The 25,671-nt window shown below is 41.5% G+C and overlaps 1 protein-coding gene across 5 annotated transcripts in view; it reads right to left on the minus strand.

Annotated features, from left to right (window-relative positions):
- Window positions 1-2,925: 2,925 nt before the first annotated feature.
- ELMO1 (engulfment and cell motility 1) overlaps window positions 2,926-25,671 on the minus strand; it is a 303,547-nt gene continuing 280,801 nt past the window's right edge. For all 5 annotated transcript variants that reach the window (XM_064704898.1, XM_064704900.1, XM_064704899.1 and 2 more), the window contains 4 exons: window positions 18,045-18,152; window positions 14,411-14,493; window positions 8,728-8,805; window positions 2,926-4,248 (listed from right to left, as the gene is read on the minus strand). In XM_064704898.1, the coding sequence (XP_064560968.1) occupies window positions 4,048-4,248; window positions 8,728-8,805; window positions 14,411-14,493; window positions 18,045-18,152 (470 nt within the window). In that variant the 3' untranslated portion in view covers window positions 2,926-4,047. The remainder of the gene's footprint in view (window positions 4,249-8,727; window positions 8,806-14,410; window positions 14,494-18,044; window positions 18,153-25,671) is intronic.

Genomic DNA, 25,671 nt, shown 5'->3' on the forward strand with positions numbered 1-25,671 from the left:
ATATAGCATAAAATAATAAATCAAGCCTTCTGAACATGAGGTCAACGTTCTTGTCTCTCTCTTCACCCTGAAAAACCCTTGCAAACCCTGTAACACTCCCTTGCATTTCAGCTGTCTTCCAGAGAAGACAGAGATTCTGGGCAGTGGGTCCCACCAGGTTTCCATGCAAGCCTTCACATTCTCATTGATGTGACATTGATGACAAACACCCCAGGCAAGAAGAATGCAATTCTGGGTAGGGAGTGAAGACACAAGAGGATTTCACAAATGAAGTAATCAGGATCTTGCACTGTCATTTTGCAACCCAAGTGAGAGTCAGCACCTACCTGCCTCTTGGCATGAGGATGTTATTTCTTTATGAAAGGTTTCATGAAATAGTTCTCCATACTGAAAAAAGAAAGGCTTCTGAAAAAATGGTAAGAAAAGCCCTGTTTCTCTGACACATAGCTTGCTTTGTACAGGATTAGTTAGAATTGCTGCTCTTCTCCTTGTCCTTACAAGTAGAGCAAGCAGTTGACTTAAGAAGATACGTATTTTACTTGATTCAAGTTTTCTGGTAAAAGAATATATTAACTTTCAAAAGCAAAGTCATTTCCAAAACAGTAGCTAAAATTAGACTGATTTTTTTTTTTGTTCTCTCTCCCCTTTATGGCTTTTACAAGCAATTACCCACTTAATGTTTTGAAATTATACAAGAAACTTCAATAGCAGTTCTTTTTCCTGCTGCATCTCCTTGAATGTGATGATTTAAAAGCTTTTCCGGAACACAACAGCATGAGCAAATGAATTTGCCATTTTCATCCTCAATTTCTTTTTTTTTAAAGAATGGGAAGCAGCGGGATATTTCTTCATCATTTAACTTTTTTTTTTTTTGTTTTAAATTTCATAATGACAAAGTGAGCCTGTATGACAGCTCCAAAAACCGAAGGCAGGATTCTTCTTTTGCACCACAGCCTTGCAAGTTGCTGTGGGAGTGCTGCTAAAATAGCTGGAAGGGCTATTACGCCAACGCATCTCTCGAGCCTCTTCTTTCTTATGGCAGGGTGGTGGATACAAATTTGGCATTCCTGCTCATGTGACCATCCCACACTGTGCATAACCCCTACAAAGAGCCAGGCCATGTGGGGAGCTGGGGATCCTGCAAAGTAGGGCTGCGGGAAGCAGTGAGACAGAGCCACACAGCAGTGCTGTGGTATCCATCTGGCCCTGGATGCCCCTGGTCAGGCTGCACCCACCCTGTGCGGTCCCAGGGCAGGACAGAGGGGCTGTGGCACCTGCTGTGGAAGGAGAGGGCTCCCAGCTGTTCATGCTCCAGGGCCCCACACTGCCTGAGTGGTGTTGGTGTGCCTCAGTGTCGTGTGGATGGGCACAAGCTGTTGGTAAAAACAGAGGGCTGGGTTGCCAGCTCTACTCCCACCAGTCCCCATGGCTCTTGGGGTGGAATTAAGGGCACTCACCTTAGTGGAGAAGGCAAGTCTAACCTTTATCTCCCGCTCAGGCTGCCCCCTGGAGAAGGGGTTTTGTTTGCTCCTCTCTGATTTTCACACAGATGCCTGCCTGCTGAGACCACAGCACTGGAGTGCTGCTGAGCTGGCAGCGTGTTTGGCTCTTACAGCTTAGGAGTGAAAGGTGTTTCTTTTGCCAACAGAGCAATACCCATCTGAAGCACCAAGTATGAAATCTGTAAGTAAAAAGCCAATCCAGCTGGGTCAGGGTAATTAAAACAACTCAAGCTCTCCGTTCTGCTCCAAGTTCTATCTGCATGAAGTTAAGAGGCAACATCAGCATCTGGTAGAGAAACATGTTCCTTCCTCCATCCCTTGCCCCTGGGACCCCTTAAAAATCCCCTGAGGCAGGCAGTGCCTTTGCTTCTATTATTTCCTGACCATGACTACCTTTGCTATAGTCTGAGAAAGCTCTGGAGAATAAACCATCTCAAACTCCCACAACTCATGTTGTACTTCTCTGTTCTCATTAAGACCAAACTTCTTCTGAGGCCCCACTTCACCACAACTTCTCCCTCCAGAGTTTAACTCAGTCTCTCTTATTAACTTACTTTATCATCCATTACCACTAAAACCAACTTATCTTATATATCTTCTGGTACATTAGGGCATTCATAAAATACCGCACAGCTTCAAGAAGGCACCTTCCTTGAGACTTTGATGCTTGCATTCACACAATGTTCTCATTATCTTCCTTTTTTTGCACCTGCAGGACATCAATTCTCTCCTCTACTGGTGTGAGGCCAGTCAGGATGTTTTCCCCAGAGCCATCTGGATGGAGCAAAGGCCACCTCAGCTGAGAACTTCTATGACTGTCAGAACTGGAACCAGCTTCTGGGTTTCTCACTAGCACAAGTTCTGATAAAACCCCTTTACCAGCTTTTTCAGCTGGGTCTGAGCAGGAAAGAAACTTACACTGATAAACATCTGTCTTCAGCATGTGCAGTGGGAGGAAAAGAGCTGGCAGGTTCCTCTACACTCAGACTTTTGCAATTGAACTTAGTGAAATACCTAGAAAAAACCATGAGGATAGAGGGAATCCATCCTGCAAAGCTCAAACCTTCCTAATACCAATTTGCTGCAGCCATAAACACTCTCAATGGAGAAAATGGAAATACAGCAAAAAAACAGCTGCCCCAGCAAAACACAGGAAAGGCAGCAGCCTTGAACTGACCGTGAGCACATCAGTATGCTTGGATTTTGGATTTCACAAGGGCCCTTCTCACAGGAAGGCTCATGTAACCATGGCAATGGAGATCTCTGGATGCATTTCATCCTTGTCACCACTAACAAACAAGTAAGTTAAATCAGATGCAGATAAGAAAAGTCTTCCCACTCCTCTTTTTACTAAAGAGTTCAGAATTCCTAGGAACCATAAGGAATAAAAGACAACTTCAGAAGAAAAACAAAGTCTCAGGAATCATCACAACTCAGATTTTTATTCAACAGTGAAGTTGAAGGGAACAGTGTTATTTTCCCTTCAGGGCAAATGTTCCAAATGGAAATTAAGTAAAAATATTGTTCCCCAAAAGTACTCACAATGAAATTAGTTTTCATTAAATATATTTGTTTGGCAAAATAAAATAAAAAATTAGAACCCGTACAAAAAAAATCCCTTGCAAATTTCTAACACTGTAGCAATGACAATGATGTAAACCTGGATGTTTGGCAGTTGTAATTAATTTGTGAAAATTACTGTTGAACTTTGGACCAAGGAAATGAAAATCACTTCAAATAGCAACAAGCCAATTTCGGAGGCAATTGAGGCTCAGGGAACGCTACAGGAATGGGACACACTAGTGGCTTCATACACGGTTTGTGCGAGTGATCTGCTAGTGTGGGGCTATCGTAAGAGCTGGGAGGAAAAGAAGTTAAAAGCTGTTGCAGCATTGCAGCGTATGGTACAGCAAAAACCTGCAGAGTTTCCATCCTGGGAGCCGATCGGTTGGGTGAAGGCTGGAGGCAAGAGCTGAGATGACGGTGGAGAGAATGATGGCAGTGACGGATGGTGCAAGCACTGGGAAGCAGTTAACCAATTTCATCATCACAATGGATTCAGTGGTGAGCAGACTCTTGTGAGTGTCTGGGGAAATCTTCTGCTTACAGTAGCTGCTTTTGCTCCCTACCTCCCTCCTCCTTCCAGTTAAAGCCTCTGCCCTGCCAAGTGGGTTTCACAGGCATGCAGTTTGATAACAACGTCCTTTAGTTAAGAATGTCTATTCCAGTATTAAAAATGTAAAAAAAGTCCTCAGGAGGGTTGCTTCTTAGTGGCAGTCTTTGCCTTAAGCAAGGCCAATGGCCTGCAATTACAAGTTAATTAAAGCAATGTGGATTTGGATGAGCAATGGGGAAGATGGGAATGGGGAAGGAAGGGATGCAGGGAACAGGGAGGAATGCAAGTGTTTCTACATCCCTCCCCAAAGCCAAAATACAAGGTGCAAAAGTGGGTTTCTTTTTTTCCTCACACTCTTCTCTTTTTTTTTTTTAATATCTCTCCAGTTATAATGTATTTCCAGTTTCAGAGCAAGTTTCAGTGACTGCCTCAGTTACAGTCATAAACAAAGTCGTAGTTGCTGGGCTCCTTTGGGATAGGTGGGGGAGCATCTGGGATTTGTATATTTTCCAAGTCAAGGAGGCGTAGCTTGATCTCCATGCTGAGCAGCGTGTCCAGGTCGTTCCGTGTTAGGTCACTCAACATATCCTTCCCAAGGAGGGCGTTCAAACCATCGGTCCATACACAATACTGCACAGGAAAAGGATAAAAACTCTCATTAATGGACTTTTCATAAACAAACTCCTTGTCTGGTCTGGTCCTCTACAGTTACTGCTCCCATGGGGACTTACAAAGAGACCTAAAATACGGTTGATGCAACCATACCAGCTCAGATCTTGAGGAAGGCTTTCACTGGGCTGCTCAGAAAATGGAAAACAGTCCATTAAATGGGACAAAATGACAGTGTTTAGTTGTTTGACAATTTGGCATCTCCTCCAAACTTCTTAGTGAATGTTCTTCTGCAATTAATGGAGAAGGAAACAATAACTTAGGACAATGAACCTCTGGAGAAATCTCCTTCACTCCTCTCATTCTCCTCTCCCAGTACCTATTGAAAAAGCCTGATTATCTTACACTAGCTAAACTTTTAATTCCAAGACATTTAAGTTAGGTGAACTAAATCCCACCCCCAAATACTTCTTGACTCTCAGTGCAAAAATCCTGTACTATCTGCTTTTATTATTGTTTGCTTTCCTGAACATGAAGCTGACAATTGATAGTCTCACATAACTATGCCTACTTTACCACTATTTTACACAAAATAACATATTGTGAAAACTACATCAGTTAATGCTATGTCCTTCATGAAAATTAAATGCCAAGCTGCTTGGGTATAATATTAAATGCTGCAAATGCTGAACTGGCCTCTAAAACCTTTTTCTTACTGTTAGCTTTTTCCTAACAGGAGATGCCATCTTTCCCAACAGCTGACAGCTTGTGATAAACGTGGGCTGAATAACCGTTTAAAATCAGCAACAAATTCAAGGGAGATTGGTGATCTAGAGTCAACTTCTATTGAATAAGTCACTTTCATTTATTACTACAAGCCATTTATTCAACTATGAACAGAAGTACTCAAATGCTGTCGTCTAAAAATAAAGATTTCAATCATGAACTTGTGTCCTAGTTTGCAGGAGAAAAATTAAATTAACCATAACTGCATTTTTATCTTACAAATACTTCTGCTGGATTTCATGCCAAAAAAAAGAGTTTTAAATTTAGCTGACCATTTGCTACATGATGCCGCTGAGTTTAAAGATAGCCATGGCTGACTTCATCCCACAGCAGAAATGAGGATTATTTTTAAGGAAGAGAGAGAAGCCCCCCTCTTCATGCAGAAAAAGGGCATCTTTCAAAAATAGGATGGGTTAGCACACTTCAGCATCCAAAGTGAAATCCAACCCACTTAAGTCAGAAACAAAACAGTAGCAGAGGGAGCTTTTTCACCCAGGGTGTGGGCAAGACAAGCCACAGCTTTAATATGAGATCAGCTATATAGAAGAGACTTTAGAGTTCAGATTGTCCTCCTGACAAGTACTAAATAAACAACTTGGCCTGCCTATTCTAGGCTGTCAAAGTGTGCCACTGAAGACTTTTAAAGCATGCTATTTTTTTGGAGTGAATGCAGAATATCAGGAAAAGAAAGAAGCTATTCTAGAAAAATAATTCTATTTGAACAGCCTATATAATCTTCTGTGATTTACTTGAAATCTTTCTCTAGGAGAGTTTTCCCTGAATTCATTATGAAGAAAGGAACAGAAAAGCAAAAGTCTCTGCTCAGGTTACAGGAGAGGAGAGAACCTTCTCAACAGATGCAGCCCCTGACGTAAACAGTCCATCACCTGCGCAGTGAGTGCGGCCAGCTCTTCCTCTGGGGAGGAATCCCAGAGAGCCAGAAAGCAGAACTGCAGTTCTCTCCTCTTCCAGATATAACTCATTCAGGGCCCACAGAAACCAAATTCTGGCCACAACTCTGATGAGTGCAATGGCCTGGAAAAAGGGCTTCCTCTCTAATCTCCATATTGGCAAATGCACCTAATTAAACTCCTGCACATGTTGAGGAGAGAGACATCCTAATGAGATGGTGGAAAAACAGAGGCATTCATTCAGAAGCTTTTTTCTGTTTAATATGCAAAAGAGACTAAGAACCACTGAAAAATTAATTTACGAGATTCATTTTCATAAAACGCCAATGAAACCTAATTATGGCCTCCCTCATCAGTTTCTCTGTCAAACATCATGGATAAGTAATCCACCTTTTTTTGCTGTGTAGTTGAAACCAGTTATTAGTATTTAAATGAAAAACAAATACAATGGAGTGATCTCATAGTACTGAATCCTCAAGCTAGCAGTAAGCTCCAACAGATGGCTAAGGGAATTCACAAACTTAAGTGTGCTAGAATGAGGTCCAAATCTCAATGATACTGGTTCAGTAATGAGATTTTATCAAAGAATTACTTTGGGAGACAAGAACTAGAAAGGTTGCACAGGCTTCATCCATCTGGATGCAGCCCTGAGCAACCTGGTTTGAGCTCATTGCTGACCTGCTTTGAGCAGGAGGTTGGACTCAGGACACCTTCAGGGTTCCTTGCAGCCAAAATTATCCTAAGAGCCTCGTTCAATTTTTCCTTTTAGGACACGTTCAACTCCCACATTTCAGCCTCACTCTACAATCACGAGGGCTGCACAAGTATTTTAAAAAAGCCCTGCAAGTCTGACCTGAAATTGTCATGTACCAACATCATTCTGGGTGCTTCACACAAAGCTTTCAGAATCTTGAGATGTCACCACAAACTGACAATGCTGCTAAACTAGCACTTCTATCAACAGGCACCCCAACTACTTTGATGAAGAGTCACGGGCTTCACAACATGCTACTTCCCTTCCTTGTGGGTGCTTCCTCTGAACACTTGTACTTTTCACTTTAATCACAACTCACTCTTCTGCAGGCCATGGAAAAATACAGAGGATGTGAGATGTCCTTTTAAAAACTTTCATTTGGGAACTGTCAAGTGGCAGCAGAGACTGTTGCCTCTGGCCATTTTTTTCAACCTATTAATTTTGTTTCAAAGAAGCTGCACAATACCAAAAAGAGATATGAAGATAAAAGGTGTGTTAACGCAATCATGAGCAATTGGGTTAGTGCATCTCACTGCTACTGCCTGTCAGTGGGATGCAGCAGCAGCTTTTGAACATTTGGACCATTAAAATCCACTTTTAGCTGTAGGCTGTATTTGAGATACAGTGGCTGAAAAAATTGTTGGTTTTCATGACCATTTGCACTTCTGAGCTGAAACAGTCTAGAATTCAGTTTCTGGAGAATTTATATCAGAAATCCTCAAACATGTTCAGTTCAGAGGATGACGACAACCAGGTGTTGCTTAGATCTACAGCTCTAGTGGCACATTGTGCCTGGGATACTACTGCTCTTTTCTCTTACATGAAAACTGACCAGCAAATACTTCCCTGGAAGGAGCATTCTTGAAAATGACACTCCGATATTAATCCACAGAAATACCCAAATGGGAATAACTGTATCTCCTCTCCTAAAATTAACATTTTGTTGAAGGTTTTAGTCCAGAACAACAAATGTTGAAGTGGCACAGCTAATACACTTCACTTGTAAAGCAATTTCACACACTTTAACACTACAGTATAATTCAATTTAAAGTGATCTTCTTCATCATCTTAGCACAGGGTCCTGAACTGAGACCAAATGTAATATCTAAAAATAAGTGTGCAAATGAAACATAACTCTTTTGCTTTAGAAACAAGAGGGATTTTTTAAAAAATGTAGTGCATTCTGCTAAGCCTTTACTTGAAATTTCCTGGAGAGAAACACATCCAATGATTCAACACAATTAAGGTAAATTAATTCCATCACATTCCAGAAGGCGATGATATCTTAGATTTCCTTGTGGCTTTTACTAGGAGAAGGCAGCGGGGAAGGGGCTATCCTTGCTATTGGTATTTACACTGTCTTTATACAAGTGAAAGCCGTTGCAAAACACTCTCCCATGGAGATGGAATGAATACAGGGGGCCTTCTATGATCAGCTGTCATTAATGGTCTTAAGCAATGTGAAAATAAGGAAAAGGGGATATGCCATTCTGGAGAGCACAAGTCTGTGGCTGAGATTGAGACCCAATTATGGTATAACCACCCCTGACTATGCTAGCATTGTCAAAATGAACTGAGGCTGGCAGTGATTCTTTGAAAGCTTGGCTGTACAAATTCTCAGTGTTGAAAGTTCACACAGAAAAATTCTCTAGTGTCTGAAGTACAGCAGACCACAAGAAATCAGGAAATGGTGAGTGAGGTCTGTAGAGCTTCAAGGTCTGCCCAAGCTCTCTTATTTCTCTTTCTTATGGCTCATATTTCAGGAGGACTTAGAAATACTGGTCTGTAATTTTGAGCTTCATGTGGTCTGTGATGTAGGAATACCAAACATGTTTCTTCTGTGCCTCAGATATGCAAGAAAATTGCAGAAGGTCTTGTTCCTGTACTAATCCCTTGGATTTGTCAGTTTGTTTTGAGACATGACACTGATTTAGATAGACCTATACCCTGGGCCAAGATTCCCATTCTTATGTTCTTACAAAGACATCTGGTGCCTTAAAGCAACTAAGATAACTTCAAATAAATTTCTGTACTCTGCACATGACTTACCTCATGCTTGTCTGGAGCAATGAAATTCAACTGGCCACTTGAGTCATACAGTATAGAGAAAGCAAGCTCTAGCACCTCCTGGAACAACACAAAGAAACACATATTTATGCTGCATGATAGAGGCATCTGTACATTCAGGTCTGTCTTTCTTTCCTATCCATTATTACCCCAAACAAGTTGAAAAATAGTTTACGGCAGTCTCCTGTCTGTCCAGAGCTGCAGCAGTACCAGACCACTGCAAGAGACAGGCACAGCAAGAAAACCACCACAGATACCTCAGTCAAAACAAACTGACTCACCTCAGTGGTTACTGTGGCCCACTGGGTCATGAATTCCTTTAGCACTTCAGTTTAAATTTGAGCTAGGCAATGGTGAGGACTAAAATCAATATAATGAATAATAGTACACTTGCAAGAAACTCTTCATGAAGGCTCACAGGTTTTTTTACTTTGTACAGATTAAACTCACGAAGTTCTGCAAGGTTTCACTCCTTGTGTTAAAAATTTTGTCAGGACAACGAATATCCTGGTATATACTTATGTTCTTTTCACTGATGGAAATATATTAAATTATTCACTCTCAGGAGATTTCTGTAATTCTGTTTCTCTCTGAACCAGAATCGCCAGCCACAGTCAAGCCAAACGATGCCAGTTACCTAAAGACCCAAGGGAATTTCAGGAAAGGAAAAACCAATTATCTTTTTGTCCCCTAAGCACTGAAGCTGGAATTGTAAAAGATACCAAGGAGAATTCATAAAGTACTGACCTTCCCTAAAAGTCACCTGGAGTTAAATTCCCATGGGGAAACCCAGGCAATCTGAATAAACACTGCTCTTCCAGAAGCCAGCAGTGAGCATGCAAAGATGTTGTCCTATCTGTTGCCATAGTATGGTTTCTGCCTGCATCACTACAAGTGCCAGTACAAAGATCTCACAGGATCTAAGCTTGGCAGTATGGATATATTAACTGTGGAAAACAGACCCAGCTACACAGCAGAGTGCTGACTTGTAACTATGATCTGAATCACATGTCCTGTTCTTTTAGCTCCTTGGCTTCCTCAGCCCTGTCACACTGATGCCTTTTGCTGACTCTCAGCTGACAGCAGTCCCTGCAGAGCCAGCGGTGAAAGGAGAACGACTTCCTAAATCAGCAACACTAAGTTTTAAAATGGAAAAATTGACTCTGAGGACTGCAGGATAAACATTGCTCTAGATTGTTACCCCTGAGCTCCTGGTCTGAGACAGACATAGTATATTTGGATTTCTGTAAGGGCTTTTTTGGTTTTGACATTGTATGATTAAGAGCAGAGTCTGAACCATAGAACTTGCAATCCTTATGGATAATCTTGGGTAATAAGAGATCAGGCTTCTCATGGGAAATGTTCCTGTTTTCTTTGAGTTTAGTTACTAGGTTTGACTTGATGTATTGCCAAGGCTACAGGAGACAAAGCTATGTTAAATCCTCATTGTGTTGAATCTCCATGGAGGCTGCAAGTGCAAACAGTGCTGGTGCATTCAGCAAACCAATGGCTCAGGCTCACATGGCCCTTTTGTGTTGTAGGCATGTCTCTCAGCCACACCTTATTAAGAGTGATGTCCCTCATTAGAGAAAAAAATCTACCTCTGCCCACATGAACCTGGCATTATCTTCTCCCACGGAATTATAAATTACTGACAGAATACACCAAATAATGCCCCTGAGGTTGTAGCTCTGAAAAAATGGCTTGTACTGTTACACTGTGATGTTCCTGAATTTCATGAAGGTCAATAATCCCACAGGCCTGACCTCTGTAATATTTTCCTTTGGGAAACTCCCAATGAATATACTTTCTTCTTCACCTCAAAGAGAGAAAAAAGAGGAAAAAAAAATCTGCTTGGAAGAAGAATGTGTCAGGATGTCAAGGGTTTTGTCATTTCCAGTCAGGCAGAGAATGAGAAGGGACTACATTAAGGGCACCAAGCTTCTCTTTCTGTGGAAAAGTGTTATTTTGGCAGCCTGGCTGCAGGTCAGCTTCTTTGCTGGCTGCCCTGGACTCTAAAGGCTTGGAATTACAACTTCCAGGTGCCAGCATCTCTGTTGCTTTATGCACAGCAAACTGTCAAGGAAAATGGAAGCCAAAGGAGCTGGGGCTGCCAGCTGGCCCTCCACACTGGCAGTGGTCTCAGTGGTTGAGCTGGCTGACTTGTCAGGGACCCCCACCTGGCTTTGTTACAGTCCCATCAATGACAAGGAGGAGCTGGCAATTCTTAAATGAGAACTGGTCAGTCTTTGTCACCCAGCTGTAGTTTTCTCTTCTTCTCCCTGTCCTACTTCTTAACCTTTCTCACTGTAATTTTTCACTCAAGCCTTTTCCACTTGTTTCTCTATCCCTCTGGTCCTTTTCATCTCACATCTCCTCCAACCTGTTCCTTCCTTCTTTGTTTTGCTTTCCTCCTCCTGCACCTTAAGTTGCTGAACTCGCTCCCTTGGCACTCCTAGCTCCTTCCACAAGTCAGACCTCTGCCCTTCCCCAGATGCTTCTCAAAGGCAGCAGCATTGGGACCCACATTGCGCCTCTCTTCTGAGCTGTGCTGAAAACAAAGAACAAGAGACTGCAACAGCAGGCCAATGCTTCCCACTCCTTGGATTCAGCTCTGTGGGGGAAGCTGTCATAGGTGGTATGAAGGGAAGGTTGCTCTCCCATGCCCAGAGATTCCCTTTCCCCCATCTCCAGTGGTCCCCAACACAGGCCAGAAACAAGCTATTTTTCATGAGCATTTTGGGTGCCTATGGTGAAGTGATCCCATGCAGCTGGAATGACCTCACTACTTTCTGCCTTCTCTGCCTTCAACATGCTCAAAACACCCATGTCTTTACTGAAGACCGAGGCCTGGCCATGTTGAGTTTGCTTGCCAGTGTCAGAAGATCTGCCCCAAAGAACTCTCTAGACAGGCAGCAGTGGGGAACTTGTTCAACCAACAGAGGAGAGGAGAGGAGAGGAGAGGAGAGGAGAGGAGAGGAGAGAAGAGAGAAGGAGAGGAGAGAGAGAGAGGAGAGGAGAGGAGAGGAGAGGAGAGGAGAGAGAGAGAGAGAGGAGAGGAGAGGAGAGAGAGAGGAGAGGAGAGAAGAGAGAGAGGAGAGGAGAGAGAGGAGAGGAGAGGAGAGGGGAGGAGAGGAGAGGAGAGGAGAGGAGAGCTTCATTTGTCAGGGTTGAACCATTTTAGCTGACTAAAAAGGCACAAAGCCTGAAACGTGCCACATCAGCAGATAAAGGGCGATAGGAAAACTCTTCAAAATATCTGGACATGCTTTTTTTTTTTTCTAATTCTTCTGTCATGCTTTATTTTGAAGGCTGAAAAATCTGACGTATTTCATTTCCTTGAAAATCACTGGTACTACTTGGGAGTCAGAAATAATGAATTTAAAAATTAAACCTAATTTAAAAACACAAGTAAGACAACAACGAATTCAGATCTGGTCCCATCACATCTTTCTAGCTTCATACGCATGCAAATTCCAATTCAGTTTAACTCTGATTTCTTTCTAAATTATCCTGCTGAAAGAACAATGGCCATGTGCTGGCAAATGAAGGGATGCTGAAGCCTTTGTTATGGACATGTTGCCAATTCCAGCTATGCTCATAGCATGGCATTCTGCCATTCAATTTTCTTTTCTGCCAATGAATAAAATTGAGGTGGACGTTATATATGTACAAAGAAAGCTCAGAATGAAAAGACCTCTTAAAAATATGTCACTGATTGTGAAATTTCAGAAAGTGAAAGGTTTCATACACCAAATTCAGCTGAATTGCATTCTGTGTCTGCCTTTTTATAAATTTTAATTGCTAACCCATATATAACTTGATGTGCTGCAAACAACATGTTATTCCTATGTCAGTTAAATAGTTGCAATATTGTGCCTGACAGTTTGGTTGGTATGACAGGTTAATTCAAAAATTCTGTGCTTCTCAGGGGAAGAAACAAGGAATTGAGGAAATAAAAAAAAAAACCCAAACTCACCAAACCAAAACCCCTGCACCACATCAGAAACCGTAAAACCATCAAAATTGCCATTGTCTGAGTCACAAATAGAATGCCTCCAGCCAAGGATGCAGCCATGCCACCTATGAATTCCAGATCTTCCCATTCTCAGCCACAAATTTTATACCAGTCCCAAGCAATTTTACCTAAGGAAATGGGGCAATGCTGAGAGCTGAGGACAAACTGATCTGCAGCATTTCTGTTTAGCATTAAATACTATCTAGACATTACTGCGCCATAACGATGACACATTTCCATCCCTGCCACCCACTGCTTTCCATCTTTCCCTTTGTGTGGACATATGAGTGCTAAGGCAAGGAAGAGCTAAAAATATTTTATATGCATCATATAAATGTCCCAGCCAAATGTGTTGATGGTTCAGCCGTAACATGAGGCAGGAGTTATACGTAATCTATTGTACTCATGTGTGTGTGTTTGTGTCCTAATTCAGAAAATCAACAAGGAAAAATACTCCTGGGATTTTTTTTCCTCATTTGACTTTTCCCTTTCCTATCATGTAAAGCCAATATTGAAAGGAGAGCAACTTCTCTGTAAGAAAACAAATGCAAAAAATACTCAGGATGCTTTACCCATCTGTGCACAGTTAAGGAAAGAGAAGTTGCAGTTGTGAAAGTGCAACTAGTTGTGTGATGTAGCTTTGACAGGGCCTTCTCAATTTTTATGGCTCCCTTCAGAACTGCTTTTTCAATTTTATCTGAAATATTGAAGCAGGAGGTCTTAACTTCACTATTTTGTCCATCAAAATCTCCTGGTCTGACTCAAAAATTTCTCAGTATCAGGTAATTAGAAATTCTGATTCAAAACCTGTGATCTGGCTCCCAGACCTCTCAGGGTGCTTTTCTAGGTCAGACTGAGCACCATTAGAGTCTCATTGCTTCTTGTAAGGTGAGAGAGACAACCTGATAGAAAATTTATGAACATACGTCATAGAATATGGTATTCACCACTAACAATGCCAGACATTGCTAGTAACTCCATTTCTTCTTGATGTGGTGACAATTCTTACTAACAAAAACTCTGCAAGATTCTGGCACTGTACAGTTTTAGTACTACTGTCACCTTACAGTTCTTGCTCTGAAACTGAAAGGTAGTATAAATCTAATTTAAGCTGAATATTGTTTCCTACACATTTTTTCCCAAATGAACTGCTAAGCACATCCTTATATGGCTCCTTAATTGCCCAGGATTTACCTTACAGCCTTTTGTTGGCAATGGTTTTTCTACCTGATTGGACCTGCAGGTATCATCAGCTGGACATTAATTGCAATTTTGGCATGTGTTCACTGAATGTGGCTTCATCAGAGAACACAGCTGGAGCAAACTTGTTATTTATCAGACACAATATAGGAGTAGGCACCAACAGCCATTGCTGCTTTGCTTTAGACATAGAAAACATCACTACTAAAGACAATTCCAGTTGTGCCCTGGGCGTAACTCAATGCACATCTGCCATGAAATATGAGTATAGAGGGCTAAGCTGTCCCAATAACTTAACTCAAATGGTCTGAGGTGGAAACAAAGGGTATACATACATGGAAATGTTGCAGGCTGGAAAGAAAAATACCTGTGTTACTTCAGGGAAGGTCAAGTTGACAAGCTTTGCATTCTGCACAGTATGTGTTCATAGCAATTTGAGAACCATACCTTGTTTTGTTTAAGAGCTCCTTTCTCCTTCATATGTGGGCAGTCTTTCCCAGTCACAACAGCTTTTATATCTGCCACTGGCACTGCATTAAAAAGAAAGAAAATCAAACCTCAGAAAATTAGTTAGAAGCAAGGTATGTAAAAGCTACAGAGTCTAAAAAGAAGCGAGACTAATGTGTTAAAATTGCCATGTCCTTTGCCATTTCCAGCCTTTTGTAAGAAAGAAAACTGGAAGAAAACAACTAACACAGGAACCAGTGAGTCTTGACAAAATTTCAAGCATCTGGATAAAAGTCTGAAAATGCTTTTTCTTGCCTAGTTAGACTCCCTTGGGTAAGACTGTTTCATATAAATGCATATCTGTGCCTGGACACTATGTGTACTCATGGATCTCAAAACCATATAATTTTCTTCTTTGTTAATATAATGTGCCTGCTCTGTTGTTGCTCTTTCCTAGGCATCCAGGTAAAGTCTCTGCTGGAGAGAGGATGCTGGGCAACTTGGACCCTTCACTCAGTGCTGTTTTCCTACTTTTAAAAGCCTGTAGGAATTTTTTTAGAATCGTTTCCTATTTCACTCCCATCAGCAGTTTAGTTGCTTTCTGGTACTAGCAGGAATAAGGAATACTAAAGCTTATAATGAGCTATTCCAATTGCTTTAAAATGTGAAGTGATCAGAAATGACTGGGGGGAAAGGAAAGGTAAGAAAAAATATTGGAATCTGCTGCCACTCAGAGTCACAGAGTGAGGTCACTAAAGCATAAAGATAAATTTCTCTGAGTTTCAAGCGGAAGTCAATTTTCCCAAGGTAATTACATTATGGAGAATCTATATGCTCTACAATACAGTATGGTCCCTGAGTGACAGTTTCTACGATCTATAAATAATCCATTATCCTTGTGGCTGCAGAAAAGTATCTTATATATAGAAGAGGATAGTAACATGAAAACCTGTTACTGCCCAGTTCTTTAGAAACTCTAATGGAAATAGTGAAGAGGAGAAATGCATTTACTCTTCTGCTGGGCCCAGCAGCACCATATATTTCATGACAGATTACCTCAGCACTATGCCAAATGGATGGCATAGGATGTAAAAGACATTCTTAAAGGATTTGCTTTGCATGGAAAACTGAAAAGAAATGAAATCATTTGACTCTTCACTACTCAACTTCTGCCTTTAGTCTCAGAATTGTATGCTGTGGGTATGCTGACTTTTTATGCCTCTGACAGTCCCATTATGGAGAAGAAGAGATACTGTTTTTGAGAGGAGAGAGTGTGCTAGGATAAACTGGGAAATTAAGGAGATATTTGACTGCAACTAAGGTAGAAAAGTCTACTTAAGAAAAAAGAGTTCCTGACACTTTTTGAAGAGGCCCAGAAAAACAATTTCTCTGTTTGCATAAGATAAGGTTTTCTGAGGTCAGCCCTCTCAACCAAGAAGGCTTTTCTCCAGGTTTCATACACTTGATCTGTGTGATCTGGAATACAGTTACTATGGGAGATCACAGACTGATGTGACATCCTAATCTTTATTTATCTGGAACTTGGCTTATGCCTTACTTTAGAAAAATAGAATCAAAGACTCCAGGTGTCAGAAGTTGACTACAAGACGCTGGAGGGCGTGAGCACAGATGTGATGTGCTCACAATGGATAAAGCCTTGAGAAGGAGGGCAGCTGCTTTCTGTCCCAGCTGCAGTCTGCATGGCTTGTTAACTCTGCCAGCCTGAAGAGAGGGGTGACATTCACAGAAGTGAAAAGGTTAAAAACCCACACATTTATTTTTAGGGATAGAGACTAAATATTCAGCCTTGGCAAGGAGTACACAAAATGCTTGATGCTGCTTCTCTTGGTTCTGTTTTCTTATCCACCTATTCCCTTTTATCTGTGGACCTGGCTCCAAATGCTGACAAGTTGATCATATTATTCAAACTTTAAGAATTCAAAAATCAATACATCTGTCCAGAGAAAACCAGAATATTTATGAAAGTATTCTGTAAATTGCCCAAGCCAGTTTGACCTGATACATTTCAAATAGCGCGACTTTATAATCTTGTGACTTGCAATATTCTCAGCTTTGTTTAATGAAACTCCATCTAATGTGGGTAGCACTATGGTAAATCTTGTCTCATTCATAGCCTGAAAACCTGAGACACTGATGAAATAACCACCTCTTTCTGAAACTGCACTGGTATCTACTCTGCCAGCAGCCATGCTGAGGCAACCGTGTGGGTCTGGCCCAATGGTTTCTAAAGCAGGAGCCTTCATGGGATCCATGCCCCCATGGGATCCTGACATTCCTGAGTAGGTTCAAGAGCCTACAGAAAATGCAAGTGCCAGATGATGCTCACAGTCAGGGTCAGGGGTTTATGCATGGAAGAGTGCTCCAAGCAAACAAATCTGGGAGCTGCTGCTCTTGTAACTGTGCCTGCAGTTCAAGTGTGACTTTCATTCTTCTGTCACTCTGACACTACTGTAACGTTCTGTGGCTATTTCTCTAAGCCTTGTCCACAAAAACAGTCTCTTTCTGTGCCAATGCAGCAATGTGAGGCCCTGTCCTACATTCTGCCAAGACTGCAGTAAGACTGTGAACATCCTTGAGGCAATCTGTAAGGCAAGGAAAACAAGAGAATGTGACTGCAAACTGTCGGGGCTCCAGCATCACACAGGCTTTTCTTCTTTCCCCTCCCAGACTGCATCAGGGAGCACTTGGACATTTTAAAAGGTGCTGCCTGGAGACAGGTTAGGGGAGAAAATTTCACATCATTCGCAATTTTCAGGCTGGAAAAATTTCAAACTTCTGAAAAATTAGTCTGTCTTTCTGCCATTCCATGAAAGAAGTGGAACTACCAGCTGAAACACCTGTATAAGCATGTCTAATTTGATAATGCCAAGGATTTTCAGAAAAGAACAAAAAGAAATTATTCCTTATTCAATGTTGGATTTCTTGCAGTCACCTCCCAAGTGACAGAACTATACTCATTATTTCCACTTTCATAAAAAAGCTTCCCTGGATTACAGGTTAAACCCCTACAACTTGTGTCGAAGAACAAAGGAGAAATCACTACAGTATGATGGTTCTGAAGAGCTCCAAAATTACTTTCAACCATAAGAAAAATCCCAATAAATCCCCTGGTAGGAGCTGCCACAGAGACATGTCCTCTCCCAGTTGGCTACATAGATACAGTGAGGTTCTCTCAATGCTCTTCACAGTGACCTGTCACCTCTAAGTCCACTCCTCACAATAACTAGAAAGACCTCTGCACTTATTCCTCCTCCAGTCACTAGACTGCCTGTTTCCATGCACAGGCAGTGCTTCTGAATATGCCCAAGTATTTTTATTTGACATCTGCAGTTAGATGAGCAATGAAAATAAACTGTGTTCCTCCCTAGGAAAGACATGACGTTTCCAAGCTGAATGAAATTATAAACTCATTGAAAAGCTTAACGCAGTCCCCACACACACTTGCCAAACCCAGGAGAGTGGTGGTTGAATGCAGGAGGAAATGTCCCCTGCTCTTTATGTTCATAAAGAGAGCTGTTCATAATGTCCCATGTTAAGAGAAACCTACTACAGGTTATAAAGAAGAACTAGCATAAAAGTAGCAGAAGTGTCACAATCTTTGTGCATGACTTACATTTATCTTGCAAGGAATCATGAGGGACTTCTCCCTGTGGACTTTCTTCCAAGTCTCCATAGTGCAAGACCTTGTGATTAGGTGAAAGTCGACAATACCAAAATTTGTCTGTTGAAATAAACACATTAATTAAGGTTACTGACAATGTATTCATCAGCCTTACCAAGAGCAGAGGAGGAAGCTTACTAAAACAAGGTGCTACAGGGAAAGGCTGTCTTTTCTTCCAGAAGAAGAAATGTGTGGGGTGTATATATAAGAAGGGTAGGGACTTTGCTCAGTAATTTTACCTGATTAAATGAAGCTGGCATTAATCTACAGGCATTTTGTTATTGACATAGTCACTGGCTCAAAAAAAAAATACTAGTGAGAATAAATTTACTTAGTTTGACCAGATATTATATACCCTCATGGCCAGAACTGGCAAAGTAACTACTTTGAGTGGATAACTTTAATTTACCCATAAAAGATTCATTTTTAGCATCCACTTTGTGAAAATCAAGCCCTACCAGCTGTCTTGTGTGGGACACCCAAAAACTGATAAATTTGAAATATCCCATACTTTATGAAAATTATGACTCATATCTTTTTTTATAGACATAGGAGAACACCCCCATATTTATGGAGAGACTGGACCTAATAAACATGCAAGAACTTAAAAAGCAGACGTTAAGTCTCTTGTCCTGCAGTGCTTTGCATGGTCACAAATATACGTGTGACCATGCAAGTTCACACCCCAGCTTGCATTTTAGTCCTTCCTAAGAGATGTACATTTACAGCTCCTGACAACTCGTGCTTTGCAGGACATAATTCCCCCCAACAACATTTGTTAAAATCTGCTCCTGTGAAGGACATTGCCTTTGCAGAGCCAGGCCAGCACTCTGCCTAGCCTGCAAGGATGGTGCTTGCCAATTCCCTTTCTGAAATGGCAAGAAAGAGGTTACCCTCCTTTGTCAGAGCATGTTCCATTTAATAAGTAGATCACACAATGTTAAGCTGTCAAAAATACAATCTTGTTACATCCAAACTAAATCTCCAAAAGCTCAGAGCAAGGCTGGATGTTAAAATGCCAGTGGAGGGGGGCAGAGGGCTTCTCTGGCTCTGTGCTTCTCTCGTACTGGCGGTGCTGATGCTGTGCCAAGCAGCAGCCTGAGGGACAATTTAGGAGAAGTGTTAGCACTGACACAGCCCTGCGGCGCTGCAGGCGCTGGGAGCCTCCTTTTGGATAAAACATTGGAGGAGCAGTGGAACCAGCACATGGTGAGCTCATTTGGGGTGTTAGCAGAGGAAGGGCTTCTTGGCTCTCTGAATAAAACACTGGCCTCATGGACCCAGCTGTGTCCTGAAGGACACTCCAGGCCAGTCATTTAAAATACAGCGCAGGAAAACACAGGCAATTGAATGATAAAAAGGGACTTTCACGAGCCCTTTTAAATTTCTCTGTGGATAAAAAGGTTTGGGCGAGAAACCCTACACCCTTCAAACCTCTTTCAGGGTGTGCAGCCCCTTCAACAGAAAGGTTTCAAAAAACCTCTGGCAAAGGCTCAAAATGGCCATGGGAGAGATTCTGGCTATCAACTTCACAGGCATGCACAACACTGTAAGATTGATGGTAGAGAGCCTGAGATTATGCTCCTGTGATGCATACAAGAAGAGCTGCTGAAATAGAAGCATCCCTGGACTGTAAGCAGCAGAACATACAGTGTGGCACAGTATGGGATTGAGAAGACCCCACTTGCAACACTTTTGCAGGGAATTGAGACTAGAGCAAGTAGGAGCCCTAATTCAGTAGACTCTCATCTGAAGAGCACACACACAAGCAACTCATTAGGCAGTTTGTGTACCTCAGAAGCATGTATGTGAAAATTTTCAAGATTGATACCTTTTACAGGGAACTCTACCAGAACCATAGCAAAGCCTGATGCTTGAAGAATATACCCCATGGAATCTGATGGTTGACCAAAATGCCAGTAACTGCAGCAGGAGGCTTTCACACCTAGCTTTAAGTGCAACCTCATTGCTTATGGGGCTCTACAAAGTAATACAACTTTCCAACTCTAAAATTAAAACAGTAATTTTTTCTTAATAGAAATGGACATGTTTTCACTACCTTCCCAGTGACCTGGGCAAAAAGATGTTCTAACTGAAAAAAAAAAATTACCATGGATTCCTTTCAATTTATCCCACATGGTGTTAGCAAGGGTTTGGCTCTTCTGTCTCCTAGGGGCTAGTATTTTGGTAACCTTGGTTCTTTCAATGCCATGCTTCAATAATAAAAGAGGGGAACACCCCTCCATGAAAATACCTTATTTTGTTTGGGAAGGGGTGGCTTAATGGGATGAAACCCAAGCTCTGAATATTTGAGGAACCCTTTCAGCAATTCCCCATAACCCCGGGTTAATTAAAAACTAAAGGCCATAGACTGCAGCTTGAAGCGTGTCCAGCACAACGCTCCTGTGGGCTCACTAATAACTCTGCTCTGCCACAGCCTTGCTGTCAAGGGGAAAGCCCTTAAATGAAAGCTACAAATGGAACTAACAAGGTTTCCTGAACAGCCACGAAATGACTGCACCAGCCAGGCTGAGGAGGGTGATGGCATGTTGCTAGGAAAAGGGACCCTTGTTTCTACAGCCGCCTCAGCCTTACCCATCCCGGTTTTCGCTTCAGCTGTACGTGATGCTACAAACAGTGTATCAGCAAATATCCCACTCACTTGAGATTTCAGTGCCTTGGAGGGGAACAGTTTGAAACTGGATGCAGCTATTTTACTGCAGTGCAAGTGCTGAACACAACTACATTGGAAAAGTACTGTATAGAATGATCCCGCAGTCAAAACAAAAATTATATGAAATTGCTTCCACAGAGAGAAAGAATGAAGAAGTCTGAATTGTAGAAGAGCACATGGGAAGTAGCCAGCATTTACTTTGAGCTCAAAATTGATAAATAAAAAAAAAAAGCAGAGGAAAAAGCTCCTTTCTACTATGACTCAAAAGTGGTGTTTATAAAACAAAGAAAAACTACTATTCAAACCCTCCAAAACTCTTAAACCAAAGTCTGCAGAGTTGAAGTGTTACAAAAGACTTTGAAGTTGGGACAGACCTTCCCTATTAGACCCTGTACTCCACATCTGGCAGATCCACGTGCATGTGTCCAGCTGGAACAGGGCAACTGTGAGTTCAGGAAGGAATGGGGTTTGTTTTGGTTTTAGGCCCAGGCTTCAGAATTTTCTCCAAAGACTAGGTCCCTTCTGTGTTTTGTATCCAGCATTACTTCACCTACCTCCTGCTCAGAGCAAGAAGCTGTAGGGAGGGCAGACACTAACCACAGTCTTTAGAGATGAGGTGGACTTGATATTTCATCACAATTTTGAGACACTACATTATTTATACTTTCCAGCAACTTCTTATGTCTTTCAGCTCACTGACCACTGATGCAAATTTCCAAATTCTTTTTTGGAAAACAGAATTATTCATTCTGGTTTTTAATCTGAAAAGTTTCCAAGCAAATTGTTCTGATTTTTCAGATATTTGCTAGAGCAGGCAGGGGCTTAAATATGTCACAGCATATTGTTGAAGATTATAGATGAGGTTAAAAAAAAATCCCAAATAACAAAATCACCTACAATTTGGCTACAAAAGTAATATTAAAATTGTGAACAAATAGCAGAGCACAGAACATTTTGCTGATGGGCTACAGAGTGCCTGGCAATTCACAGTGTGTTTCCAAGTGCATTAATGGCCAATGACTCATATGCCTCTAACAATACTATTCCAGGTAAAGGACTGCTGTGGTTAGTACAGAAGTGCTCTATTGTTAGAATCTGGGGAGAAAATAGCTCAGATATGCATGAACAGAAGTCTGAGAATATGTATTTTTTCCCAAGATACGTTCAAGGTTACTAGTTTTTTGTTCAAACAAAAGCATCCTCACAGATTTAGCAAGAGAAACCTGCTTTTAAATAGATCTCTGAAAACATGCATTGTGTAGATTTTATATCTATATATGCATGTAGGCATGCGTATTTTCTCTGTTACTTTTTTCTGTCTCTATTAAAATTGCATTGACATTTTCACTCCAACTCATCTAAACTGCCTAGGTGAAGCCAGGAAGCTCTCCAAGTAACAGGCAAATAATTGACCCGTGGCATTGTTGGAAGCATATTTGGTTAACTGGCTCCTCTCAGTGAGTCATGTACTCACAGAATATTAGGGTTTTTTTTGTGGGACCATGGAGAGTAGGATGAAGTAAAAGTAGAAAAGAGCTTGGCAGAAAAAAGTCAAAGTGTGTGTTGCTCAGAACTGTGAGTTACTTATCCTAGCAAGAGATGGAAAACCTCTCTGCGCTCGATTTTTTGTTTCAAGTTAAGGTTTCTCTTTCCAGGTTACTTCCATGGCATCTCGTGTTTTTAATCTAATGGTATCAGCAGGGTTTCCCTTGCTTCCAAAAATTACTGTTTGAGAAACCTCATGTTGGCTTCAAAACCACTTCAACAACATGCAATTTCTCCACAATCTTTATAAAGGTAAAAAGGGAATTTATTTTCAGGAGTGTACCCAGCAACATATACTACAAATGTACTGGATGACAGCATTAGAAGTATCTATTATCCTCAATAAAATGCCTTTATCTGCTATTTAACTCTACTGGAAATAATAACTACTGGGGGTGTACTCTTCTCCCTTTTCTTTTAGGAATTATCTAAGGAAGGAGAAAGCTGAAGAGATCTATCTTTCAGCAGATGTTCATGGCCCAGGAACAAAGTGAGGATTTGCAGAGCAGGATGATCTGCTGTTGAACAGCAATCAGAAGGATAGGTTAGATTTTGCTGTTTCATTTCCAAATGATTGAGATACTTAATAAAAACCCAGGAGTTACTGCTGTAGTTCTCCTACAAAAACCTTGCAAGGGAAAGGCCATGTATTTTTTGGAAGTCCTAAGGATCCTGCTGGGACAACAATGATATTTCTGAATTTCAGCTACAGAGGGATCCTGCTATGATAATCCTGTGATGAAACACAAAAAGCAGAGATCTGAATGTAGATACCTCATGGCTTAATCTTCAGCATCCTCCCAGTGAATCACCTGCTGGATTGGAGGCTTTCCAATGCTAAGTATATATGAAAGTGTTTAATCTCTTCTCAAAAGGCCATAAGAGCCTGTAAACTCCCTTCCCATTTTTTTGTAAGTCAATTTTTTCAACCTAACTGTGACTAACCATGTGTGTCCTACCACATGTTCAAACAACAATCTTAATAGAAGTTTGCTCTGGAGTCTTTATCATGGGCTAAGGCTGGTTAATTATCTTTAAATGGGCAATTTAATGCTTTCAGCTTCTGTGTAGGGCACGTTCAGGTTCCTCTTGTACAATCTGCAGATTCGTGACATTTGTTCCAGGATTGTTTAAAGGGAAGAAAATAATCATAGGAAAGGCAAAAACCCGTGTACACACTTTAGTATTAACACCTACCTGATCGTGCTACCCTTACAAGTAGATTGCCACATAACAGGCAAAGCGTGATACCTCAGAAGAGGACTCATTTCTGTTTCAGTTCCATGTCAACCTGGATGGACCACGGCCCTTTTAGAGCCTTGGTAATGCTCCATAACAAGTGGAGTCAGTTGGAGCACCAGGCAGGTGATAAGGGCTCCTGAACCCCCTGAGGTAGCACCAGGCACCTGTACAGGGTGGTGGCTTTAGAGAGAGGAGATGGGGATGTGGGACAAAGCTAACAGAAGACACACTCAGAATCTGGAACCTCTATTGTTTTTATCAGGACATTCAGAGGAATTATCTGAAAGATTTACTGTCATAATGTTTAGCACCACTAGCTAAATTTAGGATCCTCCACTCATTTTACTTCATCTTCTAATTCTTGACATCACGACAGCCCTGGTTTTACAGTTTGTGCTGCTCTGGGGAACACAAGACTCTGAAGGATAAATACTGCTTTTAAGAGAGCCTCTTCCACTCCCTGTGATCTGCCAGTATTTGCTATTTGGACTGTGCTAGGCACTGTACATACCTAAAAAGGACCCTGATTGAATGGCTTACAAGCCAAGCATGCTTCATTAAATCACACTATGTTAGGTCACAGAATCACAGAGTATGATGAGTTGTTGGAAGACATCCACAAGGATCATGGAATCCAACTCCTGGTCCTGCACAAGACCATCTCCAAACAAACCAACCGTGTGCCTGAGAGCACTGTCCAAATGCTTCTTGAACCACTTCCCTGGGGAGCTTGTTCCAGTGCCTGATCACACTCCACATGAAAAACCTTTTTCTAATATCCAACTGAAACCTGCTCTGAACTCAGCTTCAGGCCATTCCCTCAGGTCCTGTTCCTGGGCACCACAGAGCAGAGATCAGTGTCTGCCCCTCCTGTTATCCTCTTGAGGAAGTTGCAATGAGGTTTCCCCTCAGTCTCCTCCAGGCTGAACAGACCAAATGACCTCAGCCACTTGGCTTCACTTCAAGGCTGTTCACTGTCTTTGTTGCCCTCCTTTGGATGCCCTCTAACAGCCTAATATCTTTTTTTTACATTGTGGTGCCCCAAACTAAACACAGGACTCAAGGTGAGGCTGCCCCAGCTCAGAGCAGAGCAGGACAATCCCCTCTCCTGCCCAGCTGCCAATGCTGTGCCTGATGCACCCCAGGACAGGGTTGGCCATACTGAATTTAATCCTGGTGGTCTCATACATCATCATCCTCTAAATGGTTTTGTGTCTACTGCCTCCCTCACAAATGGTATTTTACCCTTCTGTTTCAGGGAATACAGGAAGTCTATCATAAAGCATACACAACTCTCAAGGGCATGTGGAAACATGACCTCCTAAATGGGCTTCCATCTGTGAAAAACAATCTATTTCAGTGAAGATAATGTTCTTTGAGTCATGGTTGCGTGTTTTATTTGTTTCCAAAGAATCATGAATTATTTCTGACCCTGTATAAATATGACATCAAAGCAATTAATCTCATGACCTATAGAATTCACTCCAAGGCACAATAGGAAGCAACCCTCTCAACTGAGGATGAGAAGATTACAATGATTTTTTAAAAAAATAATTATTTTTTAGCTTCAACTGTACTCTTATAAGTTGAATGAATTTATACTCCCTAAGGCTCTTGATCCTATAAATCATGAACTAACAACAATTTAAGATAAAATAAACAGTCTATCTTCCTCTTGGAGATCAGCCAAAAGAAGAATATTTGCTACAAATCCTGCTCCTTCCCTTGAATTTAAGTCATTTGGATTAGGCTGTGAGAGGAATAAAATAAACAACCCTCACTACTGGTAGCCAGACAAACTACACATTACTTTACCTACTTTCACTCCATGAGTACATTGGTGAAGGAAAATCATGTATCATGCCTCTCTATCCAGTCTGTACAGAAACTCACTGTGGAATATTGACCATCTGTCTGTGCAGTGGGCTTCAGGGGTGTCTGTATGCCTGACAGAGAGGTTACAAATAACCTACATTAAGGAAAATTGCCTCCTTGTTTCTAAGGAAGGAGGCATTGCAGGGATACTTCTCTCTGTGAAGAATGCACCTCTCCCCAATGAATCTGAAGGTCTCAAATACTGATCTTTGTCAGTTCTTACTCTTAGCTTTTGTAACTTTC

Source organism: Zonotrichia leucophrys, chromosome 2 (assembly GCF_028769735.1).
Source record: "Zonotrichia leucophrys gambelii isolate GWCS_2022_RI chromosome 2, RI_Zleu_2.0, whole genome shotgun sequence".
Lineage (NCBI taxonomy): Eukaryota > Metazoa > Chordata > Aves > Passeriformes > Passerellidae > Zonotrichia > Zonotrichia leucophrys.